This window comes from Typopeltis vanoorti, chromosome 14 (assembly GCF_054136105.1).
Source record: "Typopeltis vanoorti isolate ZY-2024b chromosome 14, IOZ_Tvanoo_1.0, whole genome shotgun sequence".
Lineage (NCBI taxonomy): Eukaryota > Metazoa > Arthropoda > Arachnida > Uropygi > Thelyphonidae > Typopeltis > Typopeltis vanoorti.
Genome location: NC_143562.1, coordinates 6,676,923 through 6,698,468, shown reverse-complemented (window position 1 = coordinate 6,698,468; position 21,546 = coordinate 6,676,923). Strand labels below are relative to the sequence as shown.

The window sequence follows — 21,546 nt, the reverse complement described above, 5'->3', positions numbered from 1 at the left end:
CCGAGTTCTTTCTTTGTACCATGTCCAGCCTCTAAAAGCACGCAGAACTTCTTCAACTGCTAAGAATACTCACTCACATCACGTCGTTTTTAGTTCTTTTTCTTTTTAGTTGTTTTTGAAAAACACGTATTACACTTGCTCATGGGGACTACATTAAGAGATCTGCGATGACTGGAGCATTTGACATGGTTCCTAATATCGGATCGATTATCCTAAATAACTGGAGACTCAGTTTTGACTTATGTATCGAATTGCTGATATTCTAATTATGCATTCTCAGTGAGCTTCAATCAATCATGTTTGAAGTTCACTGAGGCTTCAAATGATTTGAGGTCGTCATTTGAGGCTCCAAATAGTCTTAATAACAAAATCAGTTTTAATAACAAAATCATTTGTGGATTCAAATGGTTTTGTTATTAAAACTGACTGCGAATTTCTAGTGAAAATTCTCGTAGATCTTGGCGTAATGAACCACGAATCACACAATGCAATAAACGCTGATGAAATACATTTGACCATCTTACTGGAGTCGCTCGGCAACGAAACAAATGGCTGTGATGGGAGAGGAAAAATGTGCGAAATAAAATCTATTTTGCGTATTGAATACGAAGATTATAAATGACTGACTTTGACTAAAATTAAGACAGGCATCTGAGAACCCTCGTGTGTTACGTTACCTGCATTCAAGTACGCCAGTACCTTCACACATGTTATACACTTACTTATTGAGGTGTGGAATGACCGTCACGTACGTCTGGAACCCCTGGATCACCTCCAGACACTCGTCAAAGAAGAGAACTGAGCTTATGTAGCGTGGCTTGCTTGTAGCGTCTCCCACGTCAGACACATCCCTGTTGTCACAGAAGCTGCGGATCGTGTCTTCCATGAACGGAAAGGCGAATGTGATATGCTGCTTGGCCGGGCGAATAGAGAAACTCTTAATAGCCTGAAAGAAAAAAAATAATAAAATAAAAGCTGGAACAGCAACTTCACTTCCATTTTCTTCTTGAGCGAGGATTTCTCTGAGAATAATTGTTTGTTTTTAAAGAATACTCGACACCAAGCTATCGAGATGGAAGTTTTATAAGTGGAAGCGACATCGGAGTTTCATTAAAACACACTGGTGATCTTAAATCTGGGCCCAGATGGGCATAGTTCTTTTGCAAATATCTTTGCAAAAGAACTATGCCCACGTGGAGATTCGAACCCTCAACCTGTTCGTTGCATTGCATAGGGGGGGGGGGGTTGTCTACTACGAAATCGAGTAGACAAACTGCAGAATTAGTAACCTCAGAAAAATCTGCTTATGCAAAATGTTCCATTAGAAATCTTCATTTATTTTATTTTATTTTTTTGGGGGGGGGGGTTATTGCATGTGCGTTTTTCTGTGTTAATTAAAATTGTTATAAATTTTGGTTAACGCGAAGATCTAAAAGTCTAATTTTTTGTTGTCAAATCTCGTTTCGAGTCAACTGTTGTAGAAATAAATTGTATTTCAAGTATCCATTCATATCAGTTACATCACGTTTTACTGTGCGTTGTATTTAAATGGAAACTCCCGTCTAATCGATGCAGGAAGGGTAGAGCATTAGATGACACATTTTTTCTACAGCGCCGAAAAGGTTTCACTTCAAAAAAACTCCTGCTAATTATTTCCGTTTTGTTTGCGATGCTTTCAGCTGAAAGAGAAGCCAACGACGTAGGGTGCCTTCCATCCGAATAAATAAATACATAAATAATACTGCTTTTTCATTTAGCTCAGATGAAGTTGTGCTTAAGCCTCAATTTAATCACACATCTTCATCTCCATATAAAGAGGAGACGGAGCATACTTTTCATTTGCATATACTCAATAGTCAATAACCACCAGGGATGTGTTTCGTGAAAAACAGTATCGATCCATCTTCTCTATTGGCAGTAAAGCAAGCTTCTCTCTGTGTGTGTAACACTACTCGCTGGCTGAGGGCAGGCGGGAAAGTCTTTTATTGCATTTTTCTCTTCGTATTCATGCTAAATTCCCCTGTCCGAAATGTTTTAAACTCCTGGTGTATACTGGCTATTACTTCTTGTGGTTGGCTTCACCGTTAGTCAATGAAATGCGAATGCGAAAGTCTTGTTCACTGGCCTGAAAAATGTCAGAGGGTTTTCTGAGTTTGCGAATGATAAAAGATCTGGAACTACTCGGGTACACGCTAGATTTAGGTTAATTTCTGACTGCAGCAGAAATAACAGAAAGCGCTGTTAAGAAACGTATGATGATATACAAATTACCACTATAATGGTATAATGCAAAATTGGAAATTGTCTGGGAATAATACATCATGAGAATCAGTCTTATTCTTTTAAAGGTTTTTGTATTATGATTAAGCAAAATTTTGACTTCTTTCTGGCAAAAAATTAAAGCAGTTGTTAAGTAACAGCATTGGGTTATGAAGGGATTGCCTTTGTGCACGAGCTGTAAGGAGCAAATTTCAAATCACATAGATAGTCTCTCTCTCTCTCTCTCTCTCTCTCTCTCTTCTCTCTCTCTTGGTCATACTGTTGCAGCAAGAAAAAATCTATACTGTTAAAGCTCTTACGCTTAACAGACTTCTCATTCAATCCTTCCAATTCCAATCCTGCCTGTCTCTGAAAATATCAAATTTTTCCATCTTCATATATCCATCTCCTAATGGGATATATGAAGATTGAGGAGACTGGCGTTCCCTGATTACCTGGACAGCTATATTGTCCTGATTATTGAGGACAGCCAGTCTCCTTAACACGACTGCTTCAGCTCCTGTAGTCCATCCCAACGTCCTCTCGCAAGAGCGACTGACTCCCCATGTGAAAGTAGATCCAACCCTTCCACATGAAACCAGGAAACCAATTGTCTCGTGCAGGCTGAACAGGCGCCTGGAATAGCCAGAGTGACTTCAGGAACGTAAGTAGAGGGTGGTTCTCAAAAAACTGATAGTCTTCAAAGTTAATGTGCAGAGTGAGAAACCTCTTACTTAAAACTGCCACCGCAAAACTTCGAAAATATTTGCTTCTCCGCTAATGCGAGCACACTTATTACAGAAGTCCAAAAGGGGAATCTCAGAAAGAGGGAGAAACTCACAGCATCTCTCGAAGTATGTAAACTCATTCGATCACATTAGAGAAACCAGTCAAAATGAAGCGAGATCGAACAGAAAAGGAAACCAATCACAATAGACCTTAAGGAATACGCCGAGCGTGTACGCGTTTGACAATTAAAACATCCTAATGCACAGTAATTGTCTTACTCTAGGTCATGCGCCAACAAGTTAGGATAGTGAATACCTGAAGAGGCTTCCATTTGGATCTCGAAATCCCTGCTAGTCTAAAATATCTTCTTCAAGTGAAAAATTAAAAGAGAGGAATGACTGTTATCCAAATAACGTTATACCAGCTGACAATACGCTCAAAGTTTCTAAAGCTAGGACGTCAGTTTATGATTATTTATTAATTCATGTATTCTTTTGTGGGATTTGCCTGTGTTGATGAATAAAAAAGAACTCCTGTTTCGGGAAGGAAAAGCTATTCCATCCCCTTTTGAGACCGGTTAACTCAGCTTGACTCGAGAACATTCTTTACAAACTTGGCGCCCTAGACGGTATTGAAAGTCCACGTCTTAACAACCCAAGGGCATCGTCAGTACCTAATTAGATAAAGAGACGAATTATTCAGGACTTTTTTCGATGTTTCTTGAACTGGGTTATGAACAGATCATTCGAGAACATATTAATCATACGGTGGTTCCGAGTAGTTCTGGAAAGGAGTCGTGAAAGTGATCAGAAAGCTAATTAACTGGTATAGAAGTTCGACCCAAATGAATTCTAACCTACAGACGAAAATCAGTGCAGAAAGCGACCTTCTTGGACATGGACACGCTAATGACAAATTACGCCGAAGACATTCTAATGTCAAACCTAATCTCGAAAGGTTGTAAACCTGTCGTTCATTCTGTAAGTGAATAGACTAAAGAAGAAATAAAAATAAGCAGGGAACCCTGTTCTAGTAACCAAGAACGGAACGTTACCAATCCACTTCAGGTCCCCAATAAGTAGGACACTGAAAATGTTAGCGAACTACCCGTTTTGTTTTTGACAACTGACCTTCTTGTATGTCGTGTTCTTATAAGAACGGAACCTCCAACCTTAATTGCTTTTGAGGTTCCAATTGACTCAACTTCTAAAGGATGTGAAGGATCTTTTATAAGGTCCTTAGCATGAATTTGCTACTATCTCCAGATGAGATAGTAGTCGCAATGTACAGATATACAGTACATTTCAATGGCGTCATTGCTTCGGTAGTAATTTGAACACCCTCTCACATCCATTCTTTACTCAACAACAAAACGGAAACTTTATTTTTATTATTATTACTTTTTTGTAGAGATACAAACAAACAGTTTTCTAGTTCTGCTGTTTCGAGATAGCAGAAGCCGAGAAAACTCTTCAGTGATATGCTGAAGTCAAGAGAGCAAAGCGCGCGAGCGTTGACACCAGGAGTTCTAGACTAAAAAGAGAAAACAAAACTGAATTCAGAAGACAGTTTAGCCCATATAAATAGATGATTGAGTCACTGTACACACGTGTAAAACGACACTTGAAACCTTTATCACCATTGCTTCTCCCACTTCATCTTCTCCCTAATTGCTTCCTGCAAGACAAATATAACTGGTTTTTCCGTACGAAGGTAACAGTCTTCGTATTGAAGCCAATATTAAATAAAACCAAATAACATAGCTAAAACTAGACAGCGACAGGGAATACATTGCATCCAGGATATCATTTCCTAGAAACCACGCTAAGATAGAAAAGCAAATTTCTTTAAGAGATGCTCGATTAGGAAACTTTTACTCACTTTGTATAAAGAGGATACAAGAGATGACAGTTTCACTCAACCTTTTTGCACTCAAGTGTTCATCTGCATTGGTTGACTAAAATACTACATTTGGTATTGATTATCCAAACATGGGTCCCTAGCAGACCGAAAGAAGTAGAGGAGGATCTATCGAGTACAGCTGCAAAGTGCGGAACGTCCCAAAGCTCTTTTTTGTGCTCCGGTTGTTTGATATTCTCATCAGTAGCACAATTCTCTCTCTCTCTCTCTCTCTCTCTCAGTATATATATATATATATATATATATATATATTTAAAATACCCTTTTTCTAACGATGTTTAGCTGGACACCAAAGTCATGTATTGTGGAGGTAATTAAGGCAATGAGGCTCTTGTGTCATGTTTTAAATTAGTGCGTTCTGTGGGCAATGTGAGGTTATCCTAAAACTAAACATACTGTGTTTGACTTTTTAAGGAACTATTTCCTCTTATGTACTGAGATGAAAATCAAAAGTGTCTTACTGAAGGTATATGAGCTATAGATTGTGTGTGTGTGTGTGTTTCCCCTCAACCTAATGGTTGGTGGAACAGTAGTGCTACTTCTTAGAATTCTCAGAGAACAGTTTACTCTAACAGTATTTGGTGTCTGTAGATATGTGTTCTCACGGGACCACTTTGTCTGGTTTGTGGGACGAAACGTCCAACGTTTGGCGATAAAAAAAAACATTTGGCTACGCATGAGACCGGCAAACTCGCCTTTCACTGAAAAGCTACGACAAAAGTCGTAGGATTGGAAACTCAGGTCTTTACAATCAAAGGGTTTCGTCGAAACTAATCAGTTTTTAATAGAATGTTTTTTACCTTGGGTATATATTATGCCAAGATACCAATTTTTTACCAAGTAAGCTTATAAATTTGCTTGGTATCTTTAACATAATATATACCCGAAGTAAAAAACTTTCTACATATTACCCTCATCCTGAGATTTTTATTTAATAAGGTCAAAGCACCTTGTGGCAACTTGTTTAGGTAAAATATTTATAAGCTCTGTATTACTTCACCCTTGGCATTTTTGGGTCTGGCTCCCACTGACGAGACCTCAATAAAGGTCGAAACCGGTACGGGTAGTAACCATTACCTTAATGCATATCATACATTTCCGGAAGGAAATGTGCTTTGCATTAGGGGAAAATTCTAAAGAAAGTGATCAGAACTTGCTCCACCTTTACCACGATTTGCCTAGTGTCGCACTACGTGCAGCCGCAAAGTTGACTTACTTTTCTGTTTGCTTACTTGGGAAAAAGGATTAAAATACCTAGCTTATTAAATTTCTTGGTATCTTTAACACACACGCACACACATATATAATGTTCCCATGGCAGAATAAGTTACGTTTATGACTACTAGGTGGCAGAGTTGTCACAATATCTGTATTTCACCTTAATAAATTATGTTCTTATTTTATTCATTAAGTTACGCTGCTTACTCGACTTGGTATTTGCAGTTTCCCTTTATGTGTAACCATTGTAATATATATTGATTCGCCTCCGGTTAAATCGGCGTTTGCCAAAACGCCTGTCCTCATTTGCTGATCTCGAACTGGCTACTAAAATGGCACATGCACCGAAGCTCTACTTAGCCTGTTATAATAATAAACTGTGTTGTACCTCAGTATGCTCCATGTGTGTGTGTGTGTGAGAGAGAGAGAGAGAGAGAGAGAGAGAGAGAGAGAGAGAGAGAGAGAGAGAGAGAGAGAGAGAGAGAGAGAGAGAGAAAGAGAAAGAGAGAGAGAGAGAGAACTATGATCGGTAATCCATGCATAATACTTCTGTAGAAGCTACTGTTGAGGACATTTCACAGAAAAGATATTCGTCGTTTCTAGTAGTAGGTTCCCCCCCCCCCCTTTACTGTCTTTTTTTAATGTTTTGCATGAAAGGAAGAAGAGACAATGAAATCTTCCGTACAGCCTTCTCTTGGTTTCAGTTGCACATTGAAAGAGAGGGAGGGCCTTTCTTAAATGATACCACCAGTAGTATTTCCTCATCAATATTCGAGATCAACCTCTCTACCACGCTGCGTTAAAGAGCTCCTTCCACTCTCTGAATATAACTAAAAATAAAATAAGAAGGAAAATAAAGTATTCTCTTCCAAATGTTCATATCCATTTACTTCTGTTTCTTGATGTGCTCCAACCCGCATTCGTGCTGTAAGATCCATAATGGAAGGGATGTTAGATTTAGAAATTCTTTTTAGTTGCGCTACGTTTAGCGCTTTTTCTTTTACTAAATGGTTTATGCCATGTTTCAATTATAAAATTTATTTCAAAAGTTCATTGTTTAAATTTATCTCATGCACCTATATTTTCTCCTCGATGTCTTCAAGAGATGCGGAGAACATCTCTCTTCCCGTAAGTCAACCACTGATCCTCACTCCTATTATAACGGAATTCGTTAGTAAGCGGATTCTGTTTATAAATGCAAGATGTTAAATTTTGGACAATATTTAAAATGCATCGAAGTGCACAACATCATGAGAAACACTGGAGATTTTCTAATATAAAATGCGACTTATTCGAAATGGTATTATCACCTCCTGCGTTAGCTAGGTAGCAAGAAAGTCACTATCATAATAAATGCTCTTCCACTGAGAACAAATGAGAGTATTCCATTGCTCACAACTGAATAGACCAGAAATCGTAAACAGAAGAACGTTATGGATGCAAATGTCTAGTGAGCTTTATAGATCAAGAACATTTCCTTGAATTCTTCATGTGTCAGCAAGAATACGAAGGACAGGTAAAGTTTTCCTTACATGCCTCGTGCTGATAATGTTCATTTCTTTGTAAGATGAAACTAAAAATTTGGCAAATGCTTTTATTGTGCAACAAACAAAGATGATAGCAGAAGAATGTCTTTCTGTTTGCGCGTGCAGATCGTTGAAATTCTTTTAACCCTTTTGGAAACTAAGTTTATGGCTCGGCAAAGAATTGATTCGCCGACGGGATTGCCAATTTGAGCAAACAAGAACACAAATATTCAATGGAAACAAGCATGTTCATTTCGAGCTGCGTGTATTCGGCAATTCTTCTTTTCATACTCTAATCAAAAATTGTTTTTTTTTTTTACTGAGAAGTTCGAGCTCGTCTAACTAAGCGTTGAAATTTTCTGAACGAAACGTCTAAACATTGAAGGCATTCCAAAGCTTTTTCTTTCTCAAATATCAAGTTATTTGTTCCACTCAGTAGTCATGGTTACCGTAAATGGAAGAAGTACGTCACGCACATTTCTTTGTTCACTGTTGTGGATGCGTGAAATTGCCGAAGTTCAATAACGTCATCCTTGGAAGACTTCCTGGTCGAAGAAGAAAGTTGAAATCAACACAAGGACACACAGGTATTCTCGTGAGTTTCTTAAAACAGGTCGACATCACACAACATCGCAACTTGATCTTTTCCGAACACGCATATGAATGGGAAATCTTCTCAAGGTGCAAGTTTAGCTCGTCCATTCGGCCACTTCTGATCCCCGGCAGGTTAATTAGGTGACAGCAGAGAAGGCTGATATTCGTTAGCATCCGAGGTTGATTCTTTCACCTTAGAACTTCCCTCACAAAAGATATTTCGTTCAACAGAGTGTTAACGATGCCTTTTGTGCGACACCCCTTTGTTGCTATTGGCAACAGAAGCTACACGAGAAAGTTAAAAGAATCTGGCCGGTAACAAAAGAGAAGTCTGTAATTGTGGATGAAAAAAGTCTTTTAATCAGAACTTAAGGGTTTTCAATAAAAAGTGCCTGCCTCTCAATTGCCTAGAAAAGAACAGCACACACACACACACACACACACACACACACACACACACACACACACACACACACACACACACACACACACACACACACACACACACACACACACACACACACACACACACACACACACACACACACACACACACACACACACACACACACACACACACACACACACACACACACACGCACGCACACACCGTCACCAGGTAAGTTAAATGGAAAAAACTCTCTGAGTTAAGACTGACTTTATTCTTTACTATATCAAAGCGCAGCAGCTTTAAGAATGTTAATGGCTTTATATGAAGTACAATTTTCATTTGAAGTTACCCAACCTGAAACGTTTTGACAAAACGTATTGCGGACACTATCGTCTCATAACAAATTACTTTTGGGTGGCTGTCAGTGATGATACAATTAATAAGAAACTTGATTAGAAAAAACGCATTCTGTAAAGATTACTTTCCTTCAACTTACAGTAGTGTACTTAAAATTGAGATCGGCTTAAAGCCATTTACAAAAAATAGAAAGAAATATTTATTTGTTTTCCAGCGATGATATTCTCCAGTGATTTCAATCCCATCCTTTCTCTGGGGAATAATTTGCCACTTCTAGTCCCAAGATAATTTCTTTCTCATTTGATGCCAGTTCAGATTACAAAGAAATGCAGACCGCAAAGAAGTGAATTAAATATTATTGGTTCTTGGTTTTAATGCTGTTCATCTTATCTAAACTTTCTTGAAAATTTCTTGCAAAAAATCAACTTCTTTTCAATTAAGAAAATTGTATTTCTGATGATTGAAAGCGGTTTTACCATTTCGTGTTATCCCCAGGGCTGTGTTCCAACGTTTTTACTGATTTTCATTTTTTTATTTTTCGAGTCGTTATTATGAAAAGCTTGTAGGCACTGGTTAAGAAATGGAAAAGCAATTCCGTGGAGGATGGAGGATTGAAAGCGTTAAGATATTGGCTGGCATTTGAGAGTAAAATTTTCTTAAGACCATTCACAGATATTATTAACATCTTTCGACTGTTCTCAGTATATAACATGCTCGGTTCCTCTGATTCCATTGAAATATCTCGAGGAAAATATGGAACAAATGACTGTTAGTAATTCAACGTAGTCTGGTTTGAAGGTACGATTAAAAAAGTATAATGAAAAGTTTTTTGAGTTGTTGAAAAGCGAAGTGAAACCATAAATAGTAAATGATAATGATCTGTAAAAGCCACTTCACTGCAGCGCATGGAAACAACGCGGTAAAGCAATAAATTGTTGGCCTTATATATAACAGTACATTGCAATTGCCGCATATTTTCTTTCTCAAAAATAATAAGGGTATTACATATTAAACTCACCTGTTGCACATTGTCTGGTAAGCATCCAATGAGTCCCATGGTTAACATATTAGTTTCAGACTCTCTTAAAAAGCTTTGAGTAGATGGTCGAGAACTGGGGACCATATTCAATGAGCGAGAAGTCACCTGTAAGAAATTAAAATAGTTGAGAATATTTTTATGATCTTAACATAGATCCTAGTTATTTACAGTGAACACTGAAAATGACATTTTGTTTTGATTCAACTTCATATGAAACAATATGAAGCTGTTTCTGAATTCTAAATTTGAACAGCCTCAAGATGTCAGTTTTTGCTGAGTTTAGTGACTGTAATTATGCTTTTTTTTATTTAAAAAATCGTTTTTCATCTGTAAGACAATCGCAAACAACGAAACCGTTCAAGTGTATTGGCTGCTGTTGATTACAAGAGTTTAATTCCGTGCGTTCCACGAAGCTGTATGCGAACGCAAACTAAGTCTCAGGAGGAAGTTAATTGCCCTTGGAAAGGTCTGATCAGCTTCAAGGACAATTAATCTCACTGCACGCATCTTACAAAAATCTCTCTCTCTCTCTCTCTCTCTCTCTCTCTCTTCTTTTCTCAAGGCGCAGAGAACTGCGTTTATGAAGTCGCTTTTATTCGAAGATCCGCAGATGTTTGCTCAACAGTTTGGGAAATTTCTTGTGACAATCCACATTTTATTTTTACTAAGAAAACGCGTTTTTATTTCTTCTTCATGTTTCCGTCAAAGGCTTTTTCGATGCGTCATGTGTCATTAGACTGTTAGATAAAGAAACATGCATTGAAGTTGACGCATATGAAAAGAGAGGAGCGATATGACAAACAGGACACTTTTCTCAGACAGTTTAAGGAAAATATAACGTTTTGCATTACTGATTTGCAGTATCTAAAAAGTCTCCGATCGCTTCTTTTGATTGCTTAAAATCATGCTTGAGAATTTCAAATAGGTGTCCACAAGCAAACACAAAGAATCCTCATCTATGTTCTCCAGAAGGAATTCCTTTCTAAGTGACTGCTTTAAAATTATCCGTTTATCTTACACGGATAATTTGAAAGGTGCATCTCAAACATTTTCTTCGACAGTTTTACACTCTCGTTGTTTCAACTAGCTGGAGAAGGTAAAAGCATTTCCTTTTGAATATGTGCACATCTTACAGGCATTTAACAGAAAGGATAAGATAAGATGGGATACGATACTGTTGATCAGACATCAGAGAACTATAAAGACTTACATACTTTATAAGAAGGAAGATAGAAACTGGAAGATCTTATACTTTGTGGTAAGGTTTATCCTTTCAAGAAAGGAACTGCCTTCATTTTTTTGTTTTTGTCTTCCTATCGTATTCTGTCTGTTGTTTTATCTTAACCATTCTTATATTTCATTCACACCTTGCATATATTGTTTTCTCATCCCTTTTTCCTCTTTTTTTAATCCATTTTATTCTCCCCCTAACTTTTCTCCTTTCTGCGATACTTTTTATTTTCATTCTCCCTCTCTTATTCAGAAAGAATGAAATCTAATGCTTTTTAGTTAAGAGAGAAACAAGAAACATGTTACCAGACTTAGAAATATTTAGTTATCGTAGTAGGAAGTAATTTAAATAATTTTGAAAAACAAATTAAGCGTTTTTAAAAACGTATAGCTGGAAGACTATTTACCCTTTGCGGATGTTCTCCAACTGTCCTAAAGGTATCTGTGAACCTGCAAGAGAAACGACATTTCAGAAAGATGAAAGAAAAAGCTGCTAAACAGTAAACAAATGGCATTCCTCAAGTGAGTCAGCAGGATGGCAAACACCAGCATCACCTAGTGACGATGAATGGAATTAGAATTTTTTGGTGGGGGCAAGCGGGAGTTATTCGTATCTGTGCGTGATCCCCGTTCGTTATTTCGTGACTGTGTATGTGTGGAGGGTGGTTAAAAAGCAACACTTGCAAAAATCCCCATTAAATGGCTACAAACTTTTGCGTTCGGATGAGAAGTTTTGTATCATTTTTCGAGATCTGGCGAAGCTGATAAAAATTTTAACGATCTGTTTACTGGGTTTTTCGGTGTTTCTTTTTTCCTTTGCGCCTTACAGATTGTATTTTCCTGTAGTCTTCTAGCGTTTCTCTTGGTTGCAGCTACAATTTCGGAGAACCTGTCATGACGACGGGTTCTCATAAATAAGTTAAGCCCAGCTGTTGCGAATGCGAGGGTTCCCACGATGTGTCTCTGGATATTGAATAGCTACCTTGCTCCGAATTGCTGTTTTAAGCGATCTTTATGAAGAATAATGTTGTAGCCTGCGACTCTGTACTCGGTTGTAGAAAAGGAAATAACCAGCTGTTTGGGAGTTGCTGCTATGTTTTTAAATATCAAATTCGCAAATGATTGCTGTTTGATCTTAGCAATCGATAAACTCCTAAGCCGAACAGCTCCGAGATCTGTAATTTCGTCGTCCATTCCGTCTTTCTTTCTCTCTATTAGTGATCTCGGTTTTTATAAATATCTGTTTACAGTAAAACTTGGAGATAAAACAACCGACGTAAAACCTTTTAATGTCTTCAGGTTTGATACAGTAAAGGGAGGACTATCTTGCCCATCTGTTGTTTTAAAGAAGGCCATTTAGGGCTAATAATTTCCCCCCTGCCATATAAAGGAAGTAATAAATGTTTGTGACTGACAGATGCGCTGGTGGCTCGCATTTAAATAAACCGGTTGGAATTACTTAAAGAGAAGCCTTCCCTTAATGCAGTGGAGGATACTTTATTATTTCTAATAAAGAATGGCCGGGAAACTCCCCCCACAAAAAACACCTTTTACGAAACATCGTTTAGAAGAGTCTTAACTGCATTAAATGGAGCAATTTGCGCTTATGTAATTGCGACTATATGTTTTGATATTAAGTATATATTTCTATCTTTTTCGTTGCATCCTTTCGAACAGGAAGTTTAAATTCACGCTATCCCATAGAATCATGTCGAGTTATTTTTAGAATAAAGTAGAAATGAAAAAAAAAGTACATTTTTGTGAAGAATTATTGAAGAATGCACACATTCGTTCCATAGGAAATTTCCCTTACATGTATGACTGTGCTCGCTCAACTCTGAATTTATTAAGCACAATAATTTCGCCAATGCAGTAAAGTATACTGATAACTGAATAAATGAGAACCAAACATTTGGTTTATTTTCAGCAGTATTTGAAGCGCATCCTCATCTTTTTTACCACACTATCTACAGAATTGTGGCGCAGGATCGCAGATGGATTTCCAGTGTTGAGTCTGAATGATTCTCGTGTACTGTACGATATACAGAAGACATTTGCTTGTTAATTAGTAGCCAACTTTCACTTGACGTGTAGCGTTTACAAGCGAGTTTACGGAGGTAAACATTTTATTCCCAGAGAAGTAACGCAGACATGAGAAAATTCAAAATCAACCAGAAATAAGATCCATTTTTCTGTAGATCTGTAGTTGAGTTACCGTTTCAGTTCATGAATGCTTGCTTGAATATTTCAAGCCGGCCTGGTCTGGTTAGTTCGAGGGAGAGCTCATTCGCTTCCTAACCATCGCGTCACGAGTTTGAATTCCACTGTAGCATACTCATAGTGAATCGTTTTAGACAGGAGATGAATTTCATCGGCCGATGTATGAGACCACTTCCCCTGCTCATTGGAGAAAGGCCTGAAGTGACTTGCAAAAGTTCCATGTTCAGTATCGGGCACAGGTGAACCGGATTAGCTAACCCTTATCTGACCCAAGGTATTAAGAATATACAATACGTTTATAATGTTTCGAAAACAAAAAAGAAAATTGCTACGAAGTCTCGGTAGAAAATCTGATTCGTCTCTTTTTAACTTACCTTCATCATGCGTAAGTGGATGATCGCAAAAATTCCTATCTTCTGATATTTAGATCTAACACGATTGCGAACCCAGTTAATAATAGCTGAATTTATAACAAATCGCATATAAAACACTTGCAGCAAACCTGTATTCACCTTGATTAATCATATGGGAAGCTGGACATGGTGTTGCGACCGACGCTGTCTTAATCCTTTATCCCCCGTTGCGTATAAATATATCTGACGCGAGTTTCATCTAAAATGTACGCGGAATGCAAATAACAAATGAAGGCATCTATAAGGGTCGTACGTAAAAATTAAATTTCTGGAGCTGTTGAAAAGGGTCTGCGTCACGGAAAGCACATAAGAAATCTCAAACTACAACAACAAGAAGATACTATTAAGAGATGCGTAGTGAGTGAGGATGACTGTCAGTGCACTTACCTCTCCTTGACAATGTTGTCCAAGGCGGAGTGGAACGAGGACAGAATCCCAGGTGAGCTGTACGTACTCATGACTGGCGAAGCGTGAACCGAGCCAGTGCTTGTCAGTGCCGATCAGCAAGGGGGTAGTCCTAACAGCGAGAGACGCGTGCCTCCTCCTCGTCTTCTTCTCGTTCTTCTTCTTCTTCCTCTTTTGCCGGTTTGCAGTTCCGTGGAAGATCCTATCTCGACCTCATCCGGCATTTCATCGGGGGTCCGTGTGTGTGTGTGCAGGTTCGCTGGCGCGTGGACACACACTCGGCACATACACGGAGAAACTCTCTCTCCGAGAAATCGTTAGCGGCCCAGGGCTAACAGGTTTCGAGTTTCCCACGGTGTGACGTCACCAGGCCAATACACCTCTTCGATCTGTAATTTCATCTCTCACAATGGCCGCTTTCGTTCTGCAACAGAACTCCATTTCGCGTTTTGTTTTCCTGGAAAAGTTTCGCCCAACTCCCCAGCACTTACTTGTTAGGACATTCTACAGATGGTTTCTCCATCAAAGAATGCGGCGAATCACGTGATCAGCCATTGGGCAGCATAGCATTTGCCGCTGGAGGAACGGCTTTTGTTTCTTGCTGCCTTTAAATTACACTGTGCTGAAACGACGGAGGTTTTAATTTGAAACTGAATTAATTGTGTTTATTTATTTGTTCTTAATCCTGTCTGTGTGTGTGAAAGAGGCAACGATTTTATTTTTAAACGAAAATAAATCCTGTGTGTGTGAAGTAGAGCACGCAGTCCGTATCGATGAGATGAAAACATAGGAAAAGGCAGGACGTGCAAGATTGATGAGAGAAGGAATAGCAAAAACGGGCAGCAAAGAGACATGTTTCTTAAACCGATATTAGTTGCAATCGCAGTTCACAATGCAAACAACCAGGAAATTTCTGTCAGATTCACTCTTAAAAATGTATTTGTGAACGAATAATAACTATGAATACCGAACGAATCTAAGATGAGCTTCGTTCGGTATTCATAGTTAAATTAGGTATTTGTAAACATTTTCCCTTCCTGAAGTCTGAAGGTTTAACAGGAGAAAGACATTCTCAACGGAGAATGTTTATGGATGCTTCAAAGGAGGACGAGTCGTCTTTCAAATGAACTCTTATTACGGTTTGTGCATCTGATCTGGGTTAATCTAAAAAAGTGTTTTTTTTTTCTCTCAAATTTTCACGGTTGCTTTAGGATGAGGAATTGACTTTTAACTTCACAATTTCACACTAGAAAGTCACGAGTTGCGAGAAAGCGACATCTAGTGTTCATGCTTATTTGGAAAGTTGCTTGGTTAGTAAATGAAATTTCACTTGACATCGGTATTGTCCAAACGAAGAAGGCCATTAGGTTATAAAGAGAAGAGTAACATTTCACACACACACACACACACACACACACACACACACACACACACACACACACACACACACACACACACACACACACACACACACACACACACACACACACACACTGAAGATTGTTTTCTCGTGTAAAGAACTTCCCTTAAGATCTCCAGACCTCAAAGTATTAATATCTCCAGTTTCACACATTCTGCATTAATTAATACTTCTTTCTCTTGATAATTTTGGAACACCGGGGATACCAGGGATGATATGGCATATTCTTTGCGTTAGTGTGGTAATACGGATGATTAGAAACGAAAAGTCTAGAATCAATGTTGATTCTGGAATTTTTGTAGCCTTCTTTCTTTGGTTTGGTTTAGTTAGAATTGAAACCTAAGCAATGCTCTGGTCTTCATAATTAAGGAAGACCGGTGGATGAGCTGATAAGCCCTTATAAATGTTTCTCTAATCCTAGACGGGAGTGGTTCGAACCCAGATCTTTTCAACAGATGCGTAAATATTGTGAGGTTGTCTTTGTCTAGTTTATAATCTTCCGATTCCCCACACGTTTCTCGCGATTTACGACCCGGTCGCATGTCGAAGACAGAAAAAATTCTCAAGACATTTGGCAGCGCCGGCTAACAGGCCTTCGTTCTTTTTCCATTCGCTCGATTTCGGTTTAATTGAGGGAAAGAAATGAGACCCCCCATGGAAATGAAAAGTTTGCTGACAATTTATCTGCGAGTTTATAAAGAGGAGCTAAGAAATCAACTCCAAGAATTTGATCGCCTTTCTCATGGCTTCCAACTGTCCTCAGCGAAGGGGCCAATTAGCCCGCTTTTAATAGTTTATTGAGAAGCCCCACGCAAGCGCTCTGTTTATCATTTGCAGGAAATTTATGGCGAAGATTATCCCCAAAGAACGGAAAATGGTTCCCTGTAATGACGAAATCATTCATCTCCACAATTACCACTTTATCAGCGAGGGCTAATGTTACGGGGATACCAGGCGCGCCCTCTCCCTTTCTAATAGAATGTTTCCGTAGATGAAACGCTTTTGTTCTGCGCAATGATCTCGAACGCGTCCAGGGCATGCGGGCAGGAAAGCAGACCTTATTCTCCCAGCCTGTTTTCGATTGCGGTGGGAAGAGGACAGGTGCTTGCGTTTAGTGCCGCAATACTCTTTGCCTCAGAGCTTCGGCTACGTTCATCCGATACAGGCCTATTGCAGACACTCTATTCGGTTGGGGGAGGGGGATGCAGCTACAACACGTGGGCTCCTATTGTACGATTGTAATAGACAGAAGGAGAAAATTGCATCTTTAATAGTTTATGTTTCTGTTTTTTTCTTTTTACATTTTTTTTTTTAATTCACGGATATCGCATTGGTTGGTTGTTTCGTTGGTGGTACTTAAGTAGCGGGTGATATCTAGGAAACAAAAAAAAAAGGATTAATTTCAAATAATTTTTCGATGAGTTGTTGCACTGGAATATTGATTGCCGAAGGTTTGACAGAAATTGCGTGACTCGGCGATCATTGTTAAAAATTTCATGCCCAATCGTGAAAGCGATGAAATACATCTCTAAAAATAACTTTCCAAAGTAGGCACCGACTTGCGCCACCTATAGGAAATCTCATTCTTCTACTCTGTTGCTGGAGGGTGATGAGTCAGTTCGGGCGGCTCGAGAACAAAATTAACGATGCATTTATTGGTCAGAGGTCAGAATGAAGATCACTTCCCTTTTCTTCACGTGAGTGGAAGAAAGGGAAGTCACAGAGCCACCTGGCGGCTCGAACTTAACCTGCTATGAGCAAATCAGTCCCGAAATAGAAATTACAATGTGTTCTCATCCACAATTCATTTTTAGAAATCATCTGAAAAAGGATTGATTGCGAAGCCATAGAATGAATCAACGAGCGAGAGAGAAAAAGCAAAAGGGGATGGCTTTTGATATATAGAAAGACTGCAAATTGTTTTTTTTTTCTTTCCGAGAGACTGTAAGGGTTCCTTTTTAATTTCCTTTTCATCAGTTTTATAAAACGTTTTAAAGAACTAAATTGCAGAGACTTTGTAAGGATTCAAACGACCAACCACGACTCCAAACCTTTTGTGTTCGATTTTCGAGTGTTCCTTTGGGTCATTGTGTAAGATGAGTTAAAATGAAACATTCTATCTAATGGTGTCCTGCGTGAACCATTTAGAGAATTGTAGGTCTCTATGATATCACCCTCTCTCTCTCTCTCTCTCTCTCTCTCTCTCTCTCTCTCTCTCTCTCTCTCTCTCTCTCTCTCTCTCTCCTATTTGCTAGCGTCTGGTCCACACATCCTCACTTTCTCCTCATAATCTACATTCGACAGTTCTGATGTCATCTTTAACACTCTTCACTTTATCTGCAAAATACTTAATAGTAATATTGCCGAGCCTAATGCTATTTATAAAAATTAACTGACTCACTGATGAAGCATTTTAAAGTCTGAATAGATACTTGTCAGATTTTGTAGAAACAATATCAAACTGCCGGCCTCGTTGGCAGTTTGTTATTGGCTAGAAAAAGTTCCATGTTGGTCTGTAGAGCAGGGTTTCCGAAATATGTAAAAATAAATACAAATGCAATATATATATATATATATATATATATATATATATATATATATATATATATATATATATGTATATTCCGAATACTTCAACATTGAAATATATATATATAATATAACATTGATAAAAAAAAAGTAGAAGAAATCCTTACCCCCATACGCGGTGCAGTGTTATTGGTTTACAAACCTTTCATGGGCGGGATTAAAAAAGAATTGAACCCAAAATCCCCATTCCCACTGAAATTGGACTTTCTCCACGTGAGACCTGTCATTTAGTTCAGAACAAGTGCGTTATAAAGTGTACGTTTGCGATGTTTAATTTTCAACACTTCTTCATCTGGTTGTATTATACAAATGTGAATGCTTACACCAAACAGTGGAATCCTTCATAAATAAACACCATCGTTCTCATCGCTTCGGTTGTAACAGCTGTCAGTGGGAGTTCCCTTGCCATTCGTGGCGGAATTTGGGAACTCCAATAATGTCTGTTTGAACTTCCAGAAAGTCGTGAAGTGAATGCTGATATATGGATGTTAGGGAATTCTGTACGTGATGGATTAGGCTGTGAACTCTCTCTCTCTCTCTCTCTCTCTCTCTCTCTCTCTCTTAGTAGCTCTAATTGATTCGATTAATTCCGAATACTTCAACAGAGGTTGCTAGTTGGCTACGATCACTTCGGTGCCGCGGTGAGGAAACAAACAAGTGAAGTGTGTTTAAGAACAGTCGATACCTTGCGAGTGATTACATGCAGAACCAAGTGAAATAAAATAATTCCCTTCCATAAATATACGAAATGATAAGATGCAGTGGATAAAATAATGCAGATTCTACCAGAAAAGGAGGAAACCCAAGACTCTGTTAAAAATAGTTTCTGAAAGGCAAAATATTCTTTGGAATGAACTATCAGAATCAAAATTAGGCAATTTTGTTTTTCAAACAGAGCTCTTATCCGACCTGTGGCTCCGCCATTATTTCACGCGCGAGCGCACGCACGCACGCACGCACGCACACACACACACACACACAATCTCACTACCCCATCACGACAAGCTTCATATTGTTATACAAACCATATAAGCTTGTTTTTTTGTTATCAATTTCAGATTCAGTAATTCAGAAGAGAGCGAGCGAGAGAGAGAGAGAGAGAGAGAGAGAGAGAGAGAGAGAGAGAGTTTCAAAGAACAAAATTATAGGGGATGAAATAAAAAGAAGCTGGTAAACGCATGTTGAATATCTGCAGCGCTCCTTAGTTAAAGTTTAGAAAGAAACCAAGGAGAACGGAACAGATCGTCTCAGAGAGAGAGAGAGAGAGAGAATGCCGTTAGTTAATCAAAGTGCCATTTTCCGGACAGTACCAAAAATTGTTTTTCATTTTTACTATTTCTTATTTTATTCTTGTTTTATTTTAAATATTTAGACACGATACAAAAAAGCGAAATACCCACCATGCTCCCGTCCACCTACCACAGTAGCTCTAAATCACGTAATAATCCCTGCATACACATAAAAACCGTTCCTATTATTTATCCCTCAAGCAATTCAATCAGTACATTTTTATATGGAACGCTATAGTATCTGAAGTCCGCATCATTGTCAACTTGGTACGTTTCCCTTGTGTCCTCTTTGCGAAATATGAAGAAATTCGTTATAACAGATGACCAAACAATGTTACTCTTGGCTGAAATGTGATTCTCGGCAAGAATGTCTTGCGTGTACCACCAAGAAGATTCAGTGGTGTGCCTCCATTTTATGTGATCGATTACTCTGATCAAATGGAATGAGGAACCCTTGCAAGAATTCAATCAGAATTAACTGTTTATCTCAGGGATTCGTTGTAGATAAGTGGATTAATTAACTCTGACACATCTGTTTACTACCTAAGGAGAGAATTCATTCCTGCTTCCAATCTCATCAATTGATGTCAGACATCAGCAATTTTCTCGTTCTCAACACTGGTCATCGGGTAAATGTTGTCCCTCAAGCAGTGTTTGTTCTTCATAGAGGTTCTAAGAAGATAATGCAGTCTACCACTGCCTGCTTTAATGTCATTAATAATTCCAAGGTATCGTCCTATCTAATTGAGTTACGTACATGCCACTTGAGATAAGTATTACTACAATTATGAAGTTGTTCCAAAACGTTCTTACCTATTCGATAATAGGTAAGAACGTTTTGGAACAACTTTCATTCTCCAAAATTAAAACTGCCATTAATAATTCATCATGCTTTATGTTTGCATTGGATGCATTTGACTCCTTGCACTTGACAAGAAATTTTATACTTGACAAGATACTGAGAAAACTGATGTGAAATCAGTAGCCTCTGCGTATAAGTAGACTAGTCGTAGCGATACCTCACGCACAAACCTCGTTTGTTTACATGGATAAAGAATTATACAAGCATATAATTTCTTATTAAATATACTTTGTAACCGAGTGGTAAAAGTTTCTAAAAAACTCCATGCTTGTATCACATCTCACAGTCGATTAGTTCAAATCTTCCCTGTTAAGCACCAGTATGCTTCCTTCTGTTTCCCCTATTCACTCTCTTCGTGCATTTGACTCCTTGTTCATAATAATAACACAATTATTATTATGAACTTAATGTTAAAAATATATTCCAAGTATAGGCGTATAATACTTGAAATATAAGTGTTAGATTTTTCCAGTTAATAACTTAAACAAGATGAGCGAAAACCTCCCCTAGTTTTACTTGGAACAGAATACCTTTCACCCTTTACATCCAGTCAACTACCATAAAGTCTTTTTTGGTTTCGTGTTTAATTTGCTTTTAATGAGGAACCCTTGTGTTCGAATAAGCTTTTGCTTTTATATTACGTTAATTAGAATATTAATGTACTGATATGGCGCATATTAATACGTTTTGTACGAGTATTTAATAAATGTATTTAATAAAACAGAATATGATAGAATGGGGAAAGGAACAGGCTTTCCTCAAAAGAAAAAAGTTGAAACACTTGTTTGAATATGTATTGCAAGAGAGGAGCTGATTCGTAGCAAACCAATGCAGTGGTATAGAATGTAGCAATATCATTAGAAACATTAACATAGAGATAGAACTGGAAAGGCAGAAACAAGTAGAAGAAAGAAATTTTAAGATACGAATCTATTAGCACTTAGCAGATAGCCCTTCTTCAATAGACAATTTAGAAAGGACTATCACTCAAATCTCTGTTGATGGAGAAGACATGTCCACCACAAAGGCATCCTTGACTCCTTTCAAAAACACTACAAAAATCCGTTTGAAGACAATAGTAGTGT

General features: G+C 38.2%; 1 protein-coding gene across 1 annotated transcript in view; it reads right to left on the bottom strand.

The window, feature by feature from the left end:
* Positions 1-718: 718 nt before the first annotated feature.
* Positions 719-21,546, bottom strand: part of LOC150099142 (uncharacterized) — a 148,052-nt gene continuing 127,224 nt past the window's right edge. The window contains exons 3-5 of the mRNA XM_090404265.1: positions 11,671-11,713; positions 10,013-10,138; positions 719-946 (exon numbers count right to left, since the gene is read on the bottom strand). Of these exons, the coding sequence (XP_090260391.1) occupies positions 719-946; positions 10,013-10,117 (333 nt within the window). The 5' untranslated portion in view covers positions 10,118-10,138; positions 11,671-11,713. The remainder of the gene's footprint in view (positions 947-10,012; positions 10,139-11,670; positions 11,714-21,546) is intronic.